General features: G+C 36.4%; 3 protein-coding genes across 9 annotated transcripts; 1 reads left to right on the top strand and 2 right to left on the bottom strand.

Moving 5' to 3' along the window:
• Positions 1–565: 565 nt before the first annotated feature.
• CSP1 (chemosensory protein 1) lies at positions 566–9,449 on the top strand. Of its 5 annotated transcripts, XM_062673808.1 has the most exons (4): positions 2,405–2,617; positions 6,188–6,277; positions 8,140–8,324; positions 9,072–9,449. In XM_062673808.1, the coding sequence occupies exons 3-4, from the start codon at positions 8,141–8,143 to the stop codon at positions 9,257–9,259; spliced, it is 372 nt and encodes a 123-aa protein (XP_062529792.1). In that variant the 5' UTR covers positions 2,405–2,617; positions 6,188–6,277; position 8,140; the 3' UTR covers positions 9,260–9,449. The 5 variants fall into 5 exon arrangements, with proteins under 5 accessions (XP_062529794.1, XP_062529793.1, XP_062529792.1 ...); XM_062673810.1 differs by lacking the exons at positions 2,405–2,617; positions 6,188–6,277 and adding an exon at positions 566–584; XM_062673809.1 differs by lacking the exon at positions 6,188–6,277 and having other exon boundaries at positions 2,403–2,617.
• On the bottom strand, positions 6,321–16,598 carry CSP2 (chemosensory protein 2). Of its 3 annotated transcripts, none has more exons than XM_062673833.1 (3): positions 16,289–16,598; positions 15,386–15,512; positions 6,321–6,715 (listed from the first exon to the last, which is right to left on the bottom strand). In XM_062673833.1, exons 1-3 carry the CDS (start codon positions 16,467–16,469, stop codon positions 6,649–6,651), a joined length of 375 nt encoding a protein of 124 aa, XP_062529817.1. In that variant the 5' UTR covers positions 16,470–16,598; the 3' UTR covers positions 6,321–6,648. The 3 variants fall into 3 exon arrangements, with proteins under 3 accessions (XP_062529817.1, XP_062529816.1, NP_001091778.1); XM_062673832.1 differs by having other exon boundaries at positions 15,356–15,512; positions 16,289–16,594; NM_001098308.1 differs by lacking the exon at positions 6,321–6,715 and having other exon boundaries at positions 15,328–15,512; positions 16,289–16,469.
• A 1,423-nt stretch (positions 16,599–18,021) lies between these two features.
• CSP3 (chemosensory protein 3) lies at positions 18,022–20,396 on the bottom strand. Its single transcript, NM_001043598.2, is given in 3 exon segments — positions 18,022–18,298; positions 18,865–19,064; positions 20,363–20,396. Coding segments are annotated over 2 exon segments (384 nt in total). The 5' UTR covers positions 19,058–19,064; positions 20,363–20,396; the 3' UTR covers positions 18,022–18,107.
• Between the last annotated feature and the right edge of the window lie 4,818 nt (positions 20,397–25,214).

Here is a 25,214-nt window from a genome sequence, read left to right as displayed (position 1 = left end):
TTAAAGTTTTTAGTTTACGATAATATTTCAGACAATCATCGTAATTAATGAGTTTAAAAATATTTAAAACATTTGCATGCGATTCACAAACCTAGGTCTGGTCGGTAAACTACATTATTGGTGTGTGGAAATTAATTGCAAAATAAAAACCTTCAAATAAATTCCATAGTGTCGTCTAGGCATAGATTACAGAGCTATTTTGACTAAAATCGCAAACAATGCTTTGAGTTTAAGTTCAACATTACAAATAGAAGACTAGTAAATAAACAAATAAATTGTAAATTTCTATTGAAAAAAAAGGTAATTGAAATGAAGTTGGTATCTTCTGTGATGTTTTCTCTCTTTAAGTCTTAGGTAAGAGCTTTGTAGCAGGCAGCGGTGGTGTTCTTGGGAAGAACATTTATTTATGGGCCTACCCGATAACATGAAAACAAATATCTCAAAAAAAAATTAGCTACTTACAGGGATAAGAAATTACAAATGGGTATTTTCAGAGATTTATGAGAACATTTTGAATGGAAGAAGACTGTTTGGAGAAACAGAACAGAATTTTATGATTATGCTTACATTCCGTTAAAATGAAGGTACAATTTAGAATTTTTTTATTTTTTTTTATTTCATTTTTATTGCGTAGATGAGTAGACGAGCTCACAGCCCACCTGGCGTTAAGTGGTTACCGGAATCCATGGAGATCTATAATATAAATACCGCCACCCAGCTTGAGATATGAGTCCTAAGGTCTTAATATATAAGTAGTTACAACGGCTGTCCCACCCTTCAAACCGAAACGCATTACTGCTTCACGGCAGAAATAGGCAGGGTGGCACCTGCCCGTGCAGACTCACAAGAGATCCTACCACCAGTAATTACGCAAATTATAATTTTGCGGGTTTAATTTTTATTGCACGATGCTATTCCTTCACCGTGGAAGTTAATCGTGAACATTTGTTAAGTACGTATTTCATTAGAAAAATTAGCACTCACCAGCATGACTTTTTTAAAACAGAATAATTAAAAGTACATAATATGATATCTAACCATTCGTTTGATTCTAACGAAGAAATTCGATGCATTTTAGAGTTATTAAAAGGAAAAATGCATCCTAACGCGACACATTTTTTTACTGGTGGTAGAACAGTTTGTCAGTCTTACGGGTGGATAATATACTACTGCCCTGCCTTCTTTTACCGTGAAGCAGTAATGCGTTTCGGTGATGGGCGTGGCAGTCGTTGTACTGCAAAATCGGACTTAGAACTCATTGCTCAAGCTGGGCAGTGACATTTTCATTGTTGATGTCTACGGGCTCCGGTAGCCACTTAACATCAGATGGGCAGTGAGCTCGTTCACCCATCAAAGCAATAAAAAAGGGTGAAATTATCGAATATATGTACTGCATTAGCAGTATCAATAAGAGTAGCAAAAAACTGACCCAAGCATATTTATATACGACGAATACCTAGAAATATGTATGTCAAGGATGTACGTAAATCGCTTTCGTCGACCCGTAACGGATAAAGCCAATGCCATTTTCTAAAAAGCGGTATTTGATTACATACCTATTAGTACTTTCAAGACAGCAGAAGAGCCAGTGGTTGATCAGAAAATAGACAATAGTTTTGAGCAATTTCAAAAGTCTTGATTTCCATAAAAACTGCTTGGGCACCACATGAGATCACCGATAGTTAGTTAGCTAAAAAATTTCCTAGCATCGTCAACTGTACACCTAAAGTGTCGACTCGTACACCTAAAGTGTCGACAGTAAAGTGTCGCATTGAATAAACAATGCATGAACAAACGCAAACAGACAAACCAATATTTTTAAAAGGATATACATATATTAAAGTTCACAATGAGAACAAGACATGTTACGTGTTCACTTAGCTTTATTGGTTTAGTTAAAACTTGATCTCAGTCAACTCACTATTTGCGATTCTAGATAAGCGTGTTTATTCCTGCTAGTCACACCATTTTGAAGTATTCCTCCGCTAGCATCATTGTTTTCGACGTTTTTTCTAATACCACTTACATTTTATTAAGTCATTAATATGACAGTTAAATTGAGAAAACTAGTAAGACAGGAGGACAAAGTTCATTTTTAGATAAGATTGTTTACTGAAAAGGATAATCATGTTCTACGTACCTTTTTTTAAACACACAATCACTGTGTTTTCTGTTTGAAACATGCTCATAAATAAATATTAATAAATTAGAAGAATCAACTCTCATTAGATAAGCTAGCAAGATAGCTCACTCGATGATAAGTCTTTGTTGGAAACCCAACAAATTGGTATAAAACCTTTTTTATTGTTGTGGTTGTGGTATTTGACATTACATTTGAATTTTGAATTTTGGAATGTCTTAGATTTGTCATTCTCTTTTTTCCGTGCTATTGTACGCGAATTATAAAATTTCTAAAATATACCGCAAGTACCAGACATTTTACTTACTAGGAGATTTTATACGGTGCCTCACAGTTGCACAGGTAGCGGCCCAGCTCTGTTCCTGTTCTGACTAGAATTGTATTGGTGATTTCCATGAGCGACGGTAACCACTCACTTTTAACTGGGCCGAAACTCGTCTGCATAGAAGGGCAATAAAAAAAGAAAAATAATTAAAGGTGTTAGTTAATGTTTATGTGCTATATGATCTTAAAGTATATATTAGGAAGTCGTCGTGGCCTAAAAGATAAGACGTCCGATACATCCGTATCTAGCGATGTACCGGTATTCGAATCCCGCTGACAAGTACCAATTTTCCTAATGAAATACGTACTTAACAAATGTTCACGTTTGATTTCCACGGTGAAGGATAGATGTCTATGGGCTCCGGTAACTACTTAACATCAGGTGGCCTGTGAGTTCGTCCATTCAACTAGGCTCAGCCAGGAGGGGTGGGATTTTCTTATAACTGCCCGAGCGCCTCCGAAGCAGATCTAAAAACTCAAGAGCAATCGCTTCGCGAACGAATCTACGGAATCGCGACCCGCTGAGAAGATCCAGCGAGGAACTCAGCGGGTTGATCCATGGGTTAGGTTGCACGTCGACCTCTTTGTCGAGTTCGACGAGTACGGCTACCGGGGTTCCTAAGCCCACTCCTAGTGTTAGAGCTGAAGACGTCTAATGCAAAGGTTATTGGATCTGATGGAACCGTAAGAATGTGTCTAAGGCGTCGATGGTGACTGGCTCCTGCATGATCAGGGTTCGGGGAGTAGTTAGAGGCGGCAACCATAAGGCAATTATCATGACGCATAGCCTTATGGAAGTACCGTTCCGACGCTGACTTCATGTATTTCCGGATTGATTCGAGGCCCAGGTTGTCGTGTAGATCAACGTTCCTAACGAACCACGGAGCCCCGACGGCTAACCTGCAAAAGCGGGATTATAGGGATTGGAGGGTGTCTATGTGTGTGTCATGACGGGCCTTATGCAAGTTTTGTAAAGTGTCACCTTGTTCCGAAGGGACATTTTACTCCGTTTACATATCATAGGGTAAAGTCTGCCGAGAATAAATGCCGCACGGACGCAGACTGTTTTTATATGCGGGCGGAATGTCATGGATGCATCCAGGGTGGCTCCCAGGTATTTGACCTTCCTGGCCCAGGGTATAGGTTGGCCGAAGAAGGTGATCGGGGATGTGATATTTCTCCTCCTAATGCGAGAGGAAATAAGCGGTGAGTTTCCCCTTTGAAATAATACTGCTGTGCTTTTCGCTGGGTTGATGTCTATGCGCCATTTTCGGAACCACTGTCCGAGGGTTAACGCTGCGCTTTGGAGTTTACTCGCTATTAGGGACTTGTTTCTACTTGAGTAGTAGACGGTTGTGTCGTCAGCGAATAAGGCTAGCTGGGTCGACGGCGACCGGGGAATATCGTTAATAAATAAAATAAATACAAAGGGAGAGAGAACGGAGACTTGCGGGACTCCAACAGTGAATGGTCGCGGGGAGGAGCGGGTTCCTTCTACTCGATATCGAAAAGAGCAGTTCGACAAGAAGTCTCATAAGATGAGCACGAGACTGTCCGGTACGCCCATGCTGAAAAATTTGAAAATCAAACCGTTGTGCCAGACTTTGTCGAACGCTTTTGCGACGTCGAAGAAGAGAGCTCCCATGTATAACGGTTTTGGTCGGTTAAGCCCCACGAGAATATGTTCCATGAGGCGGTGCACCTGTTGTATGCATGAGTGATTTGCACGGAATCCGAATTGTTCATCGATGAGAATGCCCTTGGAGGAGACGAAGTCTCTGAGGCGTTTGTAGAGCAGACGCTTATACAGTTTGCCTAGAGACATGAGGAGGCTAATTGGGCGGTAACTCGTCGCATTATTTTTTGGTTTACCGGGTTTTTGTATGCCGATAACATCCGTTTCTTTCCACACCGCGAGCAAGATATAGTTAGCCATAGCGACATTGAAAATAGATGCCAATATCACGATGAGTTGGACGGGTAGAAGCTTAATAACGCGGTTAGATATAGCGTCGGAACCGGAAGCCTTGCGAGGACGTAGGTTTTTGATCAGGTCTTTAACTTCCATTGGGGTGGTGGGTGGTAACGCAACCGAGAGTGGCAAGGAATCTCTGCGTTCTACCTCATTGTCTACTAATTCTACATGAACAGGGTCCGCGGATTGAATGTTGAGCGTGCACTGGGTTTGCAATGTATCGGCCAGCAGCTCTGCTATTTCGTCATCATCAAACGCCGCGAGTCAGCCTGAGGGGCCTACGAGGGGGGGGGGCATAGTTACTATCGTATCCGATTAGAGTGTACGAGCTAAGCGGTAGTATAATAAGACCTTTGAGAGGGCACCAGTCCAGCTTCAGCGGTATCCTGGGAGACAGGGTAGAGTCGGGGCTAAACGGGAGCAATGGTAGATCAGATTCAGCCAGGTTGATGCCCAGCGTGTGCCAATCCACACAGTCCTCGTGACGGGAACGGAATCGGGAGCGTGACCGAGCTTCATAACGACGGAACAGTGGTCTGAATCTAACTCTTTTTCACTGGTGGTAGGACATATTGTGAGTCCGCACGGGTAGGTACCACCACCCTGCCTATTTCTGCTGTGAAGCAGTAATGCGTTTCGGCTTGAAGGGTGGGGCAGCCGTTGTAACTATACTGAGATCTTAAAACATAGATCTCAAGGTGGATGGCGCATTTACGTTGTAGATGTCTATGGGCTCCAGTGACCAGTGACTTAACACCAGGTGGGCTGTGAGCTCGTCCACCCATCTAAGCAATAAATAAATAAAAAATAAACTCTGAAACTACTCCAATCGAGTGTTAGCGCAGAGCTATGTTTTTTAATAATGCTATGTCGAGTATATCCGGGCGATGCGCGATATTTAGCGGATAGTGAGTCGGGGTCAGCGGAGCGACGATATCGAAGGCGAGATTATCGACTAACGCGTCAAGGCACCTGCCATTAAGGGTTGTGGTGTGCGAGTTCCACCTGATGTGTTTAGAATTTAGGTCGCCCTCCAGAATGACAGAGCTTCCCATGCCGAGCAGCGCCTCAATATCACTGCTTAGAACGATCTTATCCGGTGGAGCTCTTGCAATCCTTCGGGCTATGTCAGTTACCTTGGTTCTTCGGCCAACCTCCTCATTCCTGATTCGATTTCGCACTATATGTACGGCCCATTCGGACAGAAGCTCGGTAAAATCACTATATCGTCGGAAAGCCGAAGGTGAGTTATGTACAGACCGTTGATTTTGATGTTTAGCCCATTCAAGTCCAGAACTTAAGCAGTAAGCTCCAAATTTAGCCATTGATGAGTTTAAAACACACAGGAACTCCAAAGTATTATATGTTAAAATGTAATATCTGTTCATCTAAACGATGCATTGTTAAACCTTCTGGTTTCTTCTGCTCATTTTGGAAAAAAAATCCATAAGTGGCAATTATATTCAATTTCTCATAAATTATTTTTACCCTTTTTCATAAAACGAATTAATTTGGATTTTTAATTATTAAAAACAAAGCATTTTTAACAAATCCAGTATATTATTAATAGTGTTTAATACAAAGACAAGTTATAATGTATGTTAATTAGCCACAACAATGACACTTGGCAATTATACCTTCAGGTCGGAGATTAATTGTTACGTAACATCTTCAATACTGATGGAGACATTGTAAAAACAATAAAAATTATAATGGTATAAAAGAACATTTTGTTGTGTAACCCTCAGTGTTCCTTGAGCTCAGGCTGGCAAGTCACACTGAATCTGAGTCAAGTGTCTGGGTGACATCGCTTTTGTGTTGATTAAAACCATTGCAGAGTAAGTGCTTTCTGAAAATTAGTAAATAAAGTGTGGAAAGATATCTTTTTCGAAAATAGTTTAATGAAAAAACATTAAGTACCACTAATATAATAGAATATTATATAATATATTACCTATTTTTGAGAAGGGTAGTCATGCTTTACGCTCTGAAGTGTAGGACAGACATTATTACAAAATAAACACACATATGTGTGTAGTCTTACATTTCACAAAGATGGGTGAAGATCTTGAATCTTGATAGGTTGACAATTCTCGATCCTTCTCCGACAGGTCGCAAACGTAAATAGTATATTCATTCTAGCCACCCCACATCATCATAGTCGGTTGCTCTTGGCAGAGCAGTCGTGGTCATGTAGATTCCTTGTTTATTAAAGCCTTGACAGCTGCTCTTCATAGTTCCCACGTCCTCTTGGAAATCCACGAGTATCCTCGACCCTGCAAAAGTAAAGCTATACCCAGACCAAGTTTTGCTATAATTTAGTAGGCCTTCCAATTGATTTCTGTAGTCAAACATAAGCGACATGATCGAAAAGTTGGAAACTTTTATTACAAGCTCAACTACTCCGTTATTGGCTCAGAAGCTACTATGACTTTATCGTTTTATACGCAAATTCCCTTTGGTAAAGTCTGATGACATTCAAAATTTAGATCTGAAGTAACGCTGAGACTGTTGTAGTACCAGCAGGGCAGGTTAATTGTCCGAGAAAATATTTGTGGTCTAGTCAGATACCGTTTTGAAGGCTATCGCTATTATTGCGTACGCAATATTTTTGGGTCATCGGTTACCACCTAAGAACAAGTGTGTCAATACGTCCCCTACCGATTCATTTCTTCTTCTAGCCCTTATCTCACATTATGTGGGACAGGCTATTAACATGATTAGTTAGGATAGCTTATTGACATGCTTATAAGCAATCTTTCTTCTTCGCGATAGTCAAAGAAAACAGTCAACAATTGACTTTCGATCGATTTGGCGTGGTTTTTTCGGTTGTCGATGTTAGGTTCAGTTTCAGACGTTGATAGTCTACCAGAGCGTTGCAAATCTTTCATCATATCTCGACCGCTTTTGAATACTTTGATAAATTCGATTCACCGTAAGCTTTCTGTAACATTTTCAGACTCCGGACAAGAAATTCGATTAAAATTTAAGACAAACACTTTGTTAGATATTTTTGTTAATTAGAAAATTCTCTATCTAAATAAAACAGCACTGTATTTAATTTAAATAACAGATGCAACTTAAGCTTTGTGCCAAAATGTTTTCCATTTTTTGCTAGTTGTGCCAATCTAAAAGCAAAAAGAAACTTTTGTTAGTTAAGAAACATTAATAGATCATTCATTCCCGATAATTTTTTTACTATACATATATATAGTGCACCTGACTGCACCTATTAGGCTGCTTACTGTGATTACTTTTGGTACAATTTCATTGCTCGATACTCAGGGTAGGAAAATTGTGTAAATGTTTTTTTTCTGATAGATTTGTATTATGTTAGGTATAAGCGGGTATGATAATATGTATATATGTATGTGTAAATTGTATATTATTTTATGATATTATAGTATGTAAGGCGTTTTATATTATAGGTATAAAGTGTGCGTTTTATGTTTGTTTTTAATGTTTTTCGGAATAAAGCAGTGCGCCTTCCGTTGCATTGCCCTACTCCACCACCTGCTTAACACAAATGCATTGTAGTAATAAATTAAATTAAAAATTATATCTTCTCAGTGGATGTGAAATCACTATTAAAAGAAGATAAATCCTTTAGTATTGCAGTTTCGGAATATTAGATTTAAAAGAATACAGTAAACAGAGTATATGTGAGTTGTTTTAAAATGTTTATAAAATCTTTTTTCAGCATGAAGTGTCTAACAATTGCTGCACTTTTATTCGTGGCGGGCTTATCGATTGCCGAGAAGTACACTGACAAGTATGACAACATAGATGTTGATGAAATTCTTGAGAACCGAAAGCTACTGGTTCCTTACATAAAATGCGTATTGGACGAAGGCCGCTGCACTCCCGATGGGAAGGAACTTAAAGGTAATTTTAAAATGAACAACCTTTCACATCACTGAGTCAAGGAACATCAAACAGCTCGAGGTACCCGGTATTTAGTGGTTATCGAAAGCCACAGACATCAACAATCTAAGCCCATCTTGAGACATGAGTACTAAGGTCCCAGTTTTACAATACAATGACTGCTGCACCCTTCAAACCGAACGCATTACTGCTTCACGTCAAAAATAGGCAGAGTCGTAGTGCCTACTCCTGCGGGCCCACAAAAGGCCCTACCACATTTAATGAACTAAATAACAAAGCGTGGATGCCACCTCTCACCTTGAAATGCGAGATCGTAGTCTCGATAACTGACAGAGCCAGATATTTCCGCTGTAAAGCCGATTAAATTCTATTTGAAGATCTCACAAAAAGAAGAAGATAAATGTCGCTCCAACGAATTCAATCAATAGCGGCGTGTAGTTTTTTTTTTATTGCTTAGATTGGTGGACGATCTCACAGCCCACCTGGTGTTGAGTGATTACTGGAGCCCATAGACATCTACAACGTAAATGCGCCACCCATCTTGAGATATAAGTTCTAAGGTCTCAAGTACAGCTACAACGGCTGCCCCACCCTTCAAACCGAAACGCATTACTGCTTCACGGCAGAAATAGGCAGGGTGGTGGTACCTACCCGCGCGGACTCTCAAGAGGTCCTACCACCAGTAAGTAGTTGGACTTTAACCGAATTCCCGATACAAATTAACATGTCAATTCTATTCGATTACAGCTCATATCAAAGACGGAATGCAGACAGCGTGTGCGAAGTGTACAGATAAACAGAAGGTGTCAGCCAGAAAGATCGTTAAACACATTAAGCAGCACGAAGCTGATTACTGGGAGCAGATGAAGGCCAAATATGATCCCAAAGATGAATTCAAAGAAATCTACGAGGGATTCCTCGCTGGTCAAAACTAAACTTGTTATAAATGCTTGCGGTGGTACAACAGAATAATTGTTTTTTTTTTGTAAGAAATCATAAATGGCTTTTGGTCTGTAAATTCGAACCATATTTAATTTAATTGTTGTTGATTTTCCCGTTTGTTTCTTTAAGTAAACGTTTTAAAATCTGTATTTAATTATTAAAAAAGAAAAAGAAAATTCTGAATTGGTTTTTATTACTTTTAAAATTAAACGATAATCCGCACATGTTGAGGTGCTTTTTTTTCCTATATAGCTGAGAGCCTTAAGCTAAGCCTTAAGCTAAGCCTTAAGCTATTTCAGCGTAACCTTAACTAGTAGGTGAGCTCACGGGGCTTAAACCCGACGTTGCTAACACGAACCCTAGCAAGAGCCGTGCTTCGCAGAATCTACCACCGGATCGGAAACGCGACCTATTGGGAAGATCCGGTGAGAAACTCAGTGGGCTGTTTCTGAGGGTTAATTTACTCGTCGAGCCCTTCGTAGCAAGCGACGAGCTCGACGAGAACGATAACCGGTGCTTGAGGTACCTAGCACCGTCAGTGGATCGGGAGGATCCGATTTGACGTGTTTGGGGCGACGTCGACTGCTTTCCATTCTGTCGCAGGATCGGGTATGTAGTTACCGGCGGCCACGATGAGAGGGTTCTCATGTCGTACCGCTTTAACGAAGTGGGTTGAGGTGCTTCTGCGTTCCAACGGATGGAAAGCAGGCGGCGAGCTCGTTTTCAACTTTGTTGATAATTAAATAAACGAGTTGCTAAATTATTTACATGAATGACATTAGCCAACTCTGTGCGTCATACATGTACATACTTAAGACGTAACGCATGTGTTTGCCTAGACAGAAAAATAATCCAAAAAAAACTAGAAGACAAAAAGTGGAAGGTACTTAATGCATTTTTCTATTATTATCATACCAAAATTTATTAATAGATATTTTATAATTTCTAACGATAGTTATTTAAAATGCATTTAGCGACAGGAAATAAAGAAATTCAATCAAATTAATACTGAATCTTTAAAAATAAAACTGCTTTTATTCAACACTTCATTCAACAACTCTCAGAGTGTTTTTTTTTCTTACCTATTCGCTGGTAGCCTCAGAGGCTGTTTAAGCCACGGAATAGATAAATATTTATTTATTTTTAAATATTTATTTATTTATCTATTCCGTGGTTTAAGCTACGCGCGAGCGGTGTATGTGAGCTCACACGTTCAACCTGAGAGAATTTGCTAACAGCATCCCTTGCAAAAGCAGCATTTCGCATAATCGCAAGAAACTCAGTGGGCTATGTCTGTTGGGTTAGTTTGCTTGTCGAACTCTTCGTCGTAGTCGAAGAGCTCGACGTGGACGGCGACCGGTGCTTGAAAGGCCTAAAAGCATCCTAGGAGATCCGACAAGCATGTTTCGGGTGACAGCGGCTTTAACTTTCCCCGTCGCCTGGGTTCAATACGTAATTTGCGGTGGCCACGATAAAAGGGCTGTCGTGTCGCGCCGCTTTGTCGAAGTAGCGATCTGACGCTACATTAAAATACTTACTTATCGGTTCTACATTTAGATCGTCGTGAAGGTCGACATTCCTCACGTACCACGGCGCTCCGACGGCTATTCTGCTGTAACGGGACTGAATAACCTGGAGAGAGTTTATATGTTAGAGTTTATGTATATTATGACCCGCATTTATTACCATCTGAATGACGCCATCAACTTTTAGATATGAGTGTTAATATTCTATTAAGGCTCGATGGAAGTGACTATGGTGTTATCAAACTCTTGGACTCAACGCTTCAATTTGGGCGATGTCTTTAAATATATTAAAATTTTAAATCGTTCTATACTTGGCAGCGTAAATCGTTCCACATTATAATTAAGATAATGAAGAGCAAAGCAAACAACTAACTATAGCAAAAACATTACGTGAAACCAATTATTCAAAACGCGTGCAAGTCCTTGCGTTCTTAGATTTTTTAATTTAATTGTTTCGTTGTTGTTATTACGTTAATTACAACACAAAATGGACTTTGAAACTTTTTCATCACATATGATTATATTTGTTTTCCTATTTTTAATTGTAATTCATTAACATTACAAATTACACACGACAAACATCACACCAGTGTTAAATACACAAAAGGTTATTTTATACGAGGAATTTTTCATTTCACTAGTATTTGTTAAATTGTGAGTAGTAGGTATATATGGGCGCAAACGCCACTATTAGCAATAATTAACATAATAATATATAGTTTAGTTTATTCTATGTTAATATTTATTTATTATTAGCAAGATGAAACTGTTATTCTACCATATTTAATAATTAGCAGACACTGTTTTGATGTGAAAATGTTCAGAATATGTTTAATGTTTATATTATTGTTTAAAAACACAAATGACTATATAAATAATTAAATATGAATAAAGATAATAATTTATATTATAATTAACTGTAATAATTAAGTATTGTAATTGTTATGCAATGATGATAGTGGCGCCATCTATTATTAGGCTGGATAATAACAATGTTAGTTAATATTACTTAAAAGTAATTCATATAAAATAAATTAAATGTCAGTCATGTAAAAATCACTTAAATATGTATTGTGAATATTAAGCTATATTTTGTGAATTGTTTCGCAGTAATTACATTTGTTTGTATAAAAGAAGTTGTAGTTGCTATAACCATCAATCACAAAATGGCTAATTGTGTAAATACCACTGAATAACTCAGGCGTGGCTTTTTGTTGTAAACAAGTAATGTTAAAGTTTTATAGAATTGTATTGTATTTTCATTGTAAAAGAACTTATGTGTGAAAACCCTTTTTTTTTTTTTTTTTTTTTTTTTTTTTTCGGGCCGGGGGCCGAACCTCCTACGAGGTCCCCGCGCCTAGGGGGCGCGCGGGGTATGTGAGACTCAACGATCTGCAGGTGTTGAGAGCAGATCGCGGGCCCAAGGATTTTAGGGCCCACCCACTAAACGACTCCCCTGCACTCTTACACCCGACGTCCGATCTCCGTCCGGGGTCAGAACCCGTTCAGAGTAGGGGGGTTCCCGCGGTCAACACTACAACCAGACACGCGGCGCATGTGTGAAAACCCTGGCTTAACGCCGACATTTACATCTGGCGGAGTGATTGTGGTCGTGCATCGTCAAATAATAGTATTTTCTTCTATTTTCGCTCGTCCTAGAGACAATTAAAACTAGTTTTATGGTTTGATCCCGCATTTTGTTGTCATTATATTAATTCAAGCGTTTCGAATACTATTATTGTTATGGTTATATAGCACTAACTGGTCGACATTCAAATAAATAATTCAACATTCTATTGAAAATTACTTCTTGACGTAACGTTTCTTTGTACAAAGAAAAAACTAAAATAACCTTGAGTACGTACACTGTATTGTAAGGAAATCAGTTTTTAAATTCGAAAATCCACTTAACTGTGTTTTTTTTTCTTTCGAATTCCATTATTTGGGTTGAACTATTATTGCCTTGGTTTTTTTTTCAAATATTTTGTCTTGCTCTGTCATAAACCCTGTCTTGTATCCTGTCTTGGATTCTAGTTTTTATAGAATTTAAGGAGTATGCTAGCGGAGCTGGAATTTCTGCGTTCATCCACAATAAGTTTCCAAAGATTTTGTTTGCATGTAACAACCGGCCATAGCAAGAATTCCTACTGGGTGCTTTCCGAACGCTATGACGACATGTCCTTCTTAAAACTAGGTTTTGGGATAATACACATAAATTAGTTATAGATAAGCAACTCAAGCACTCAATAAAAATGTTTACGGGCGTCGGCCACTAGATGTCTTCGCTTCGATTAGTTTCTCATTGCTCCCGTAGTTGGCAGTAACATAAAATATTAACTATCCTATATTTTATTACTAATGAAAGATTTTGTAAATTTTCAGAAACCACAAATTGACAAAGTTTAATCAATTTGCCTATAACAAATAAAGCTATGTATGATAATTTTTTTCTGTGTTTAGTAATACAATAATTAAATACCTTAACTTTAACAACATACAAGTTTAAGGGCATCCGCTACAAGATGTCGCTAGTTTCCATACAGAAAAAATATTTGTCTTAAACTATCGCAGTTTCAGGGCCCTGTCGGGAGAGTCGTCCAATCTCAGACACTTTGGCACTGACCATTAGGTGGGCCATGTGCTCATCGTTTAGACACTACCTAATAAAATATCCACTAAATTACTAAACCTGTTTTCAAGAGTACTTTAATCACCAAAAAAACGAGCGCTTAATAACGTAATAGCTAATCATGCGGTATCAAAAATATTTTAAAACTTTAATAGTGCTATTGAACTTAACTTTTAATATTAGCAACGCGTTTTTGTTTTGTTATATTTTTCTGTTAGTTACTTACTTTTACGAGGGAGGAAATACGCACTTGACAATTATCATCAACTAATGGTTTTTTTTTGTTCAGTTTTTTTCTAGCTATTTTGGTTGTTATAATAAAAAACAGGATAGGATTCCGAATTAATTTCTAAAAACAAAAATAAAAATATAACATCACGATGCGGATGCCGCTATTAAACTTGAGAATTCTAAGTCTAAATGTCTATAGTAAGAGTCTAGTCTAGTCTAGTCTAGTCTAGTATAAATTATAAAGTAAATAGAATATTAGAGTTCGGATTATTTTGACTTCAAACACTCTTAATTTAATTTAAAGTGGAAAATATCGGAGCCCATAGACATCTACAACGTAAATGTTGCTACCCTCCTTGAGACATGATTTCTAGGGTCTAAGTATAGTTACAAAGGCTGCCCCACCCTTCAAACCGAAACGCATTTCTGCGTCATGGCAGAAATAGGCAGGGGCGTGGTATCTACCCGTGCGGACTCACAAGAGGTCCTATCACCAGTAAATGGACTTTAAATTAAATGGAAATACATATTTTAAATAGAACTACATTTTTCCTTATAACATCAGTTCGATACACATTAGATTGAAACTTGAATATCAGAGACACTGAGTCCGAAAAAAGCGAGACAACAATGTTATATTTATTTTTTATTACATTTAGTTGTACTTAACTTAGACAGTTTTCTATTATTTATATACAGGTAAGTAAACTTAAAAAACAATAGTATGTGCCTTATGTTTTCAACCAGGCAAAATCATGTGGTGAGCGAAAGTTTTTTATTTCCAAATATACCTATATATTATTTTATCGTAACAAGAGAACTGTGTTTGTTATATTGCTATTATTCTGCGTAACTTTATCTTCGTAACGAACAAAACACTTGTGTACGAGTCAAAAGAGCGAGTTCCAAGTATTCAATGAATATTTACTAAGGAGTTGTAGTCATTGAAACGTTAGCGGAAATTGAATTAACACAGCGATGCAAATTTATAGAGCGACATTGAAATAAAATTGTTTAATTATCCGTTATTTATAATCGTGTTCGGTTATATGGTTATATCGGTTAGATTCATTTAGCTCCTTCAATAATTGAATTGAATTTAGACTTTATCTTAAGTTACGCAAATTTATCTCAATGTTGTAATAAATAAAACTTGTCCACCCTTCAAAAGGAAAAAAAAATGCATATACTAAAATCGGTAGTCGATTAGAAATCTGTAATCCCGATGCTATTAAGTATAGCTTCCTGTAATTAGACTTTTTAATTTTAGTTTAATTTATTAGTTACTAGATGATGACCGAGCTTACCTCGGTTTTTTTTGACCACGCCATATTATATTGTTGTGTCTTTAAAGCGGTTAGTTGCCCTCAATTAAGAAAAATACTATTATTAATCGCCAATAGATGTCGGGAAGAGTTGATTATTGAAAACACTAATAAAACAAAATTTTCTGAAAATAAATCGTAGCTAGATCGATTTATCGCCCCCGAAATCCCCTTTATACTAAATTTTATGAAAATCGTCGGAACCGTTTCCGAGATTCAGATTATATATATACAAGAATTGCTCGTTTAAAGGTATAAGATTTATTACTTGTTAAAATACTCTAAAACAGCGCATTCATTAAAAACTAAAGCTTTCTACTATTTAGTTCACAAAAAGAAACGTTTTCTTGTTAGTTAGATTCCATTTTAGCTTCGTACTTGATTAAATATTTCCCTTCAGGGTCGTACTTCGATTTGAGTTGGTTCCAGCTTTCCGGTTCGCTGCTCACCAAATAATTAATGACTTTGATGATACTCTTCCGTTGGTCTTCGCTGCATTTGTCACAGTTTTCTTCTAATACGTTTTTTAAACTAGCTGTAATAATGAAATAATCTATATAAACATAGGAAACTTAAATACCCTTTACGGTTTTATTTTATTTTATTTATAATACTATTAATCTATGTATATAAAAAATGAATTGCTGTTCGTTAGTCTCGCTAAAACTCGGAACGGCTGGACCGATTTGGCTAATTTTGGTCTTTATTTATTTGTGGAAGTCCAGAGAAGGTTTAAAAGGTAGATAAATATGAAAATGCTCGGAATTAAATAAATATAACAATTTTGTTTTTTTCTCATGTGTACAAAACTTTAGGTCTTTTATTTATCGATTGAGGCACTACGAAGTCTGCCGGGTCAGCTAGTATTCTAATGAAAATGTAAACGTCAGAAATATCGGGTGTTCATTATTTACTGCCTTGAACGACAGTATCGATCGCCTTGGCAATCGACTTTTCGTCTGGTGTTGAGTAGCAGGAGTCCTCCATGAAAACATCAAGAAGATAATGAATATTAACATGACCGAAAATTTTGTTCAAATTAGGTTGAATTTCGAATACACGTTATGCCAGCTCTGGGAGCTATAATCATAGTAAAATTTTCATTACATTTCAGTTTACTTAAACGCAACACAAAAATAACATATGTTGAAATAAATAAAGTTTGTTGCACATAGATAAGTTTCAGTGCGTAAATCTTATTTAAAGTTATTTTAATATAAATTAAATATAAAATTTAAATATAAAAAGATAATTAAAATTCATTCGAAAATGATTTATTTCTAATATTTTGAAGTTAAATTATTTACTTACATTTAAGGTCTTTTCCGGCACGAGTGCAGTTTCCTCGCTCGAGAATACAGTTAATGTAGCCTAACAATAAACGTCGATTTTCAAAAATTTCCTCAATATTGATGTTGTCAAAAGGTGTTTTTGGACGAGCAATAACTACCGTCGCGACACCCAAAAAACATATCAAAATAACAGACTTCATTCTGAACCTTAATAATTTAAATTAAGTATGTCTTTTTCTTAATTGAATTTCAATTTTTTTTTATGCTTAGTTAGATCGTTCTTTTTTCTTGAATGCTCACTTCACGGCGAACGAGATCGAAAGAAATCTAAAATTATCGTTTTTTTTATTTAAAGCCGTTGACTGTTGATCATTTACTTAGAGTCGTTTCAAAACGAGTTTACTATTGCTTTTTTGTTTCGTTGAATTTTAAACCAGTTTCACGAGGCATCTATGAAAATATTAGCTAATTGTTTTTTTTTTAATTAAGTTTAATTTACTGAGCGGAAATTAATTTGAAAAAATGTTTATTGTTATATTTTGTAGTTGTTGTTGTATAGTTTGTTGTTCATTTGAGATTAGTAGTAAAAATAAAATTTAATTTGAGTTAAAAAAAAAACTTGTTATAGGTGTGAGAAAACAATAGATGTTTTAGTGTATTTTCTTGCCCATGTCGGTAACCATGAACACAAGTATTTTGAACGGTCAACTTTAAATTGGTTATAATATACACATCCGGCAAAGGTTTCCTCGAATTCTTAAATTTGTATATTTGAAAAAGGGTTTGGCTCAAAATTTACACAAAAGAAACGTCCACTGAAAACCGGTTTAGTTAATCGTTATGAAATTGTTTGTGTGACGTACTATATTGTTTTTTTTTTCTATCTACGCTGATAGCGTAAATAGCTATTCCAACTACTCGTGGTTTGGTATTTATCCTTACGGAATTCAACCTGAGAGAACTTGTTAATGCTAACCATAGCAAGAGCGGTGCTTCGTTGAATTTATCGCCATATTGAAATCGTGGCCCATTGAGAAGATCCGGCGAGAAGCTGAGTGTGTTGTATCAATAGGCTAAGTTGTACATGGCTTATAGGCTAAAAGAACAGTGATCGAAGCTTGTAGAGCCTAAAAGTACCTAGACTGGTTCCTGAGAATCCGACAAGACTTGTTGTGGGCGGCGACAGCTTTATGTTGCCCTGACGCGACGCCTGGGTCGGATATGTAATTAGAGGCGGCCGCGATAAGAGGGTCATCGTCATGCCGCTTTCTTGAAGAAGCGTTCTGACGCTCTCTTCAGTTACTTACATATCGATTCTAATTGCAGATCATCGTGAAAATCTACATCTTCACATACTACGGTGCTCCGACGGCTATCCTGCAGAAACTGGATTGGATTACCTGTAGTCTTTGTTAAGCTATTTGGGATTTATGGGGATGTCTGGCTTTATCTGTCTTATCTTATATTGTACATGCTGTTTGCAGTAACATTAATAGAGTAAAAATTGTAAAAACGTATAATTAATTTTTTTTAATATTGACATGATGTGAAGGAAAATATTACCGTATTCCTTTAGTTATGATATGTTTCGATTTTTACAAACAAAACATCTATGCGTTGATCTTCGAAGTGAGTGTTGAAATGTTGAATACGGCCCAAATGCTTTGCGATATCAATGATTATTGCAAGTTATTATTATAAGTACAGAGTTACTCTGACCATAGTCATTGAAAAGGAAAAATAAGAAGTTGTATTAATTATTTATTCATTATTAATATTCGAAAAATATCACATTTCATTGTTTAGCACATTTCATAGCTTAGTTTAGCATTTGTGTCTTAAGCTTTGATTTCACGAAGCTCCTTTTCGTATTTGGCTGTAAATTTATTTTCGGGGTCGTATTTAGCGGTCAGCTCATTCCAGGATTTGCTTTCGTTATTAATTAGATGGCCGATAACACGTCGAGTACCCTTCTTCTGGGCTTCGGTACATTTCGCGCATTCGGTCTCGAGTGCCTCCCTGATGTGTTCTGTGAAAGTATTGCAGATTGAAAGAGATTGAAGAAAAACAGAAACCCTTTCTATTTCAAAAATCTTCAAATTGGTGAAATCTTCTAACTAGTTTCTAAATAACTTCTTATCTAACTGGTGACAGTTATCTATTGAAAATTAAGATAATTTCAATAAATGAATTAGAAAAAACCTTTGTTGAAAAGCTTAGCTACGAATGTCGCAGTTTTATTATTTGCAAAAACTACTTAAGCTTAGCTACTTAGCTTTATCAGTATTATAAATGCAACTTAGGTTATTCCAATAAAATTTGAAGAACTCGTGTGAAAATGCAGCGCAAAGTAATAATAAAATTATTATTTTTTATTATAATACAATGTAAGGTTTTTATTTTATTTTATATACGTGTACAACTTCGCTAACTCCTATTTTAGGTACTATTAAGATATATTGGAAGAATAACTTCAAAATAAGAAATATTTTTGTACATTATTTTTTTGTAACTTTACTTATTTTGTTTTATAATGATTAGCGTCGTGTACCTAAATGTAAATGATTAAAATCACTCTGCGCGATCATAACTTACCCTTCAACTCCTTAGCGTCAGGGGCACACCTGTCCTTGTCGAGGATACATTTGATGTAAGGCTGAAGAAGTCGAGAATTGCTGAGGACCTCATCTAAATTAACGTTGTCGTAGCGATCGGTGTACTTGTCGTCAGGTCTGGCGAGAGCCACGGCCAAAACGGCAAACAGGCAGAATGCGATGAGGGAATTCATATTGATGCTGAAAAAACGGTATTTCAAATACAATCGGTATTGAGAACGCTTTTTACGTACCTACATACGTTTTTACTGGTGGTAGGACCTCTTGTGAGTCCGCGCGGGTAGGTACCACCGCCCTGCCTATTTCTGCCGTGAAGCAGTAATGCGTTTCGGTTTGAAGGGTGGGACAGCCGTTGTAACTATACTGAGATCTTATAACTTATATCTCAAGATGGGTGGCGCATTTACGTTGTAGATGTCTATGGACTCCAGTAACCACTTAACACCAGGTGGGCTGTGAGCTCGTCCACACATCTAAGCAATAAAAAAAAATAAAAAAATAACAGGGAAACTAAAACACCAGATTTTCATGCGTTTTACGTGGTGGATTCCTTAGTCGCGTTTCACGACATCCATGAAAAGGTATGGATGGTGTGCTATTTTAAGCTCAAAATTAACTAATTCATCAACGTAGAGCCTAAGCTAAGGCTGCAAGCTTGAAGTTTTAACAGTTGACGACCTTTTATGTTCTTCTTTTTCTTTTATGGATTTCAGTTTTTTCTCCTATTCGCGGGTAACCTAAGGGGCTATTCTAGCTACTCGCGGACGGAAGATCTTTGTTTTTGTTTTCACCGCTAAACGCGTAAAACAAGCGACAAACGGCTATATTGAAGACATTTTGAATTTTATTTTTATCATTTTGAAAGTAAGTAGCCGAAATTTCATTTAGCCGCGTCTGCTTAAAAAGTGTACACGTATATGGTCATTTATATTACAATTATTCTGGAATTGAATTAGTCGTCACATTCATCACTTTTCAGGGATACGCATGAATTTTGATATTAAAACGTCTTATGTAAAGTTTAAGATAATTAAGATATAATATTAAAAATTTCATTTAATAGTATTATAGACAAAAAATATCATTTTATTAAATTTACTGTAATTTTTTGCTAAATATCCTGATTAATCCGTAAGATGAGTGACGCGATGCTGGTTTTAAAAAAAATGTGCTGGAATAGCTTTTTTGCGTACTTTGCTCAGTGAATATTTATAAAGAACCTCTGAGTAAATTTAAAAACAAATTCAGTGAAAATTAGCTGATAATGATATTTCATCGATTACTTAAAAAATATATGAAAACTTTTGATTCAATCGAATATTGAAAATAAATATTTACAAAATTTATTACACTACATTATTTTACATTACAGACTCGTAAATTTTAAATATTTAATAGTTAAAGCTTCGAACACTAAAGGTTTAAAATAATAATTCAATTTTATTTTAATAAACGTAATAATTCCATAGTGTACTTACGTGTGTAAGATAATACCGTTGTACAGGAGCTAACTGATGCTTATGATAAATATCTCCATACGATTGCCTATATATACTAGTCAGCACTGAAGCAAAAACAATACTCTTAAACTTATGATGACTAATTATATTTAACATGATTTTCGCTTGAGGTTCTTAGGAAGCTCTTACGATTGTTTGTCTGTGAGGGTCAAGGTGATACGTGGTTGTATTATATTTAAATTTAAAAAAAAAACACTGTGCTGTCAGTACTATTATTAAAATTTTGGAAATGACAGAAATAATTGAACGCAAGTGAATATTACTTTTGAAAATTACTTTGAAAATTACTTTTATGGGTAAATCTCGCCTTTATTATAATTATTAAATATTATTTCCGATTTCCGAGTTTCTAATACTTTTCTTTGCCTAAGCTCACTGGGCGAGTTAGCGGCCCAATTGATGTTAAGTCACTGGAGCCCACAGACATTAACAACTTAAACGCCACTTGCCTTGGGACATGAGTACTAAAATCTCAGTTTCTACAGTGGTTAAAATTTTTTTTAATGCATTTTATTAGTGTCAGTTAAAGTTTTTAGACTGGCTCCACTATTCCTCACTACCTCCACTTTCAAGCCGAAACACATTACTGCACCATTGCAGAAATAGGCAGGGTAGTGATACCTACCCGTGCGAGCAAACAATACGCCCTACCACCAGTACTTTAGGACAATATTCCTCTTCGCCGGAAAAACACCGAATTAACCCGTAAAAGTAATTTTGCAGTTATGTTTACGAATCATGAAAACAAACAAAAAAAAAAACTATAAAAATATAGTACATAAACGTACAGCAAAGTGTCATTATAGCTTATCTGATGAAATTAACCGATTGCAAGGTGCGCAGTTAACCCACATCGGTGATTACAACCATCCCCCCTATTTCAGCCGCGAAGAAATCACGCGTTCCTGTTTGAAGGGTGTGAAAGCCGCTAAAGAACACAATTGAGGCTTTATTTTCGTATCTCAAGATGGGCAGCTACCTAAATTCAGATGGTCCAACCAAACGCCTGCTCATTTAAAGCTTTTTCCGCTACTTATTCGTTGGTAGCTTAAGGGGCTATTCCAGCTATTCTCTGGCAGGTGAGCTCACGGGCTCAACCTAAGTTTGCTAACACTGACCCTAGCGAGAGCTGTGCTTCGCAGAATCTACCACCGCATCGGATTCGCGACCCACTGAGAAGATCCGGCGAGAAACTCAGTAGATTATGTCTATGGGCTAGATCTCATTTAAAGTAATAAATATGTGGAGTGTAAGAGTAATGGTACAAAGGTGATACATTGATATACAACGCTATTTTAAGGGAATCTTTGGAGATGATATTCAATAGTAGCAACTATTGCCAAATACAGATAATGTCCTCATAAAATTGCTATCAAGCTCATTAAAAACGTAGACTACGTTTCAATAACAAATTCATTAAGTTGGTGGTTATTTTGTAGGGTACCTAAGTGGTGGAATTTACATAGTTGATGTCTATGGGCTCCTGTAGCCACTTAACTAGGCGGGCCGTTTGTTTGTCCACTTACGCAATAAAAAAATATAATTTAAAATAAGTTATAAAGTTGTATTTAAAATGAGACGACTCATAGCCATGTCCCTCGCACGCGCACAGCATAACGGCGTTGAAGTCATAAACCATGATGTGTACACCTTTTAAAATTATTTGACTAATTAAAGTTTAGCAAATGAGTTGAAAACGTTTCTAAATTTGTATTTTTTCAACAGGTTCCTAATTTTAGATATTCAATACATTTATTTTCTGACATCAACGAAAACATTCGGTTAAAAAATATGAATTGTCTATTAGTTTTTATGTCAAATTGTCTGAGTCGAAAGTGTAGCTAGCTGGTTCTTCCAAATTTTCCATACAAACAAATTACGCCCGGACGGGGATTCTGTGTGCTGTCGGATGAATCATCTATAAATAAAAAAAAATAATAAAAAAACTTAACGTCACGAACGTTGCTCGATATCGTAAACATGTTCTGCAAATAAAATCGCCTATGACCACCAGTCAGTACTAACTGTCCGAATAGGTTGGTCCATTTTCAATATAATTATTTGTTTGCTTAATAATTATTTAGTGTATCGCTCATTGATATTCCATATTTCTATATTTTTATATTGCTTAGATGGGTGAACGAGCTCACAGCCCATCTGGTGTTAAGTGGTTACTGGAGCCCATAGACATCTACAACGTAAATGCGCCATCCACCTTGAGATATAAGTTCTAAGATCTCAGTATAGTTACAACGGCTGCCCTACCCTTCAAACCGAAACGCATTACTGCTTCACGACAGAAATAGGCCGGGCGGTGGTACCTACCCGCGCGGACTCGCAAGAGGTTCTACCACCAGTATTATGGACAGGAAACATTTTATGGCTCCAGAGCCAAGAAATTTAAAATATAATAATATTATGTAAAGTATAGCTGGCTATTAAGAACAAACTAACTTTCTGATCCGGATCTTCATAGCTTGATGAGCTTACGACGTAGCTGAGATTTACCGGAACGCATGGACATCACAAGTTGAATGATGACGTCAAAGTCTCAATTGTAAATTTTTTCCCTGCCTATTCGCTGAGAGCCTAAGAGGCTATTCCAGTTACGCCCCGACGAGTAGGAGAGATCCCAGGCTCAATCTGTGAGAATTAGCACTAGCTGTAGTAAGAGCAGTGCTTCGCAGAATCTATTGGAATCGCGAACCACTGAGAAGATCCGGCGAGAAACTCAGTAGACATTAATTGTATTGTATAGTGGCTTTCCAACCGTTGAAACCGAAACACATGAGTACTTTAGGGCAGAAATATAGCAATTTCTGCTGCTATTTCACTAACATCAAGCAGGACGCATGCACCTTTCTTTTCGAATAAAAGATCCATTCCATCTATACATTTTCACATAGCTAACAGCCTATTATAGCAAATTATTGATTGATTTCATTGCTATTCTAATAATTCTAGTGTTGGCCGAATGATTGAAATTCGACAATAATCATCGCTACCTCAAGATCAAGATTCGTTTAATGAGTTACGTTTTCTTTATTCAGTAAAAAAGTCCTATTTTAAGCTTTATTGTTATGAATAGGACTTTTTTCTGATAAAAAATATCAGTTGTTAAGCTAAAAAAATATTTTGATATCAACTATTCCCCAATTTTATTTTATTGAAACCTTATAGAACCTCTAGTTACCATGCAAAAAAATCGATTGGTAAATAGAGGAGTATTGTATTAGAAGTATGTTAAAGGTTTTCTTTGCCTTTTAACTAAACTTAAGAGCCTATTTCAGAAAGATATTCGTAGTTAGGGCAATCCCAAACTTCTACAGACTTATTTCAACTGTTTGCTCGACAAGGGAGAATGCGCACCTGATGCTAAGGAATTGAAGATTAAATTATCCACTGCTAGTTTTATTATGTACAAGGTGTCAAGCAGTTTTTAAAATCAATAAAACTGCCACATTCGTATTTAACCCCATTTGCAAAGAATTGAAATGTCGCTTCGAAAATGTTATACGTGCTGACATTGTATCAAGTCGGCAGCACGTAATAGGCAGATTGATAGAAAAATTCTATGAAATTAAAGGTTTTTTGTTATTATATTAATTTTTGAAATTCTCTTAAATTTTTAATGGGTGACTTTTCCAAAATTTATCTTGAATCTCTGTCAATTATTTCCCAGAACACCTAAGCGAATCAATTGAGACTGTATGCGCGAAATGTACTGAAGCCCAGAAGAAGGGAGCTCGTCGTGTTGTCATTACGGTAGGCAGCGGCTTGTCTCTGCCCCTGGCATTAATGAAGTCCATGGGCGACGGTAACCACTCACCATCAGGTGGGCCGTCAGTGGTATCAGAAAGTTAGTTTGTTCTTAATAGCCAGCTATACTTTACATATTATTATATTTTAAATTTCTTGGCTCTGGAGCCATAAAATGTTTCCTGTCCATAATACTGGTGGTAGGACCTCTTGTGAATCCGCGCAGGTAGGTACCACCGCCCTGCCTATTTCTGCCGTGAAGCAGTAATGCGTTTCGGTTTGAAGGGTGGGGCAGCCGTTGTAACTGTACTGACTGTACAGTTGTACTTTACGGTGTTGTGTATAATAAAAACCATAAACATAAACTTAACTTTAACTTAAACTTAACCATATTCCGAAACAGGTTGTTGGTGTAAAATATTAACCATTAGATTATACTTATAAAATAAATCTGTTATTTCCTGTAATAATAAAGTTTTTTTTATAAAATTCTAACTTGGTATGAGGTACCTTCTTTCCCCACGTTTCCCTATGTGCTATCATATATTCAAACGGGGTTTAAAAAAAGTCATTCTCGATTAGTGCCAGTTTGACACCTCGAGCAACCATTAGCAACAATAATTACTTACAAAAAAGTAGTAAAAAAATGAAAAATTGTTTCATAAGAAGATTTCCGAATATTCCGTTCCTAGATATCTAAAAAGATTCAACCAAAAAGCTACTAATTATGAAATTGTCTCAATATAATAAATCAACTGTTTTTGCGGATTTATTACTATGAGGCTCTTTGAAAGATTTTCGCTCTTTCTTTTTTGAGGAAAGTAATTAAATTAAAAGATTTTAAAAAAATTAAGAAAGAAAATAATTTATTTTAATCTTAAACTTATAATAACAGCTAACATCACAAGCCTTTTGCAAAATATTTATAATACCAATTACATATTTTCGTAGGCACTTTGAAAAAAAAATGTGTGTCGAATTGAAAATTAAATCAACTAAATACATATATCTTATTACATGATATTGAGCTGTTAGTTTTTTTCAAAGGAAT

This window comes from Bombyx mori, chromosome 19 (assembly GCF_030269925.1).
Source record: "Bombyx mori chromosome 19, ASM3026992v2".
Taxonomy (NCBI): Eukaryota; Metazoa; Arthropoda; class Insecta; order Lepidoptera; family Bombycidae; genus Bombyx; species Bombyx mori.
Note: the sequence above shows the minus strand (reverse complement) of the source record. Positions and strands in the feature narration are given on the sequence as shown.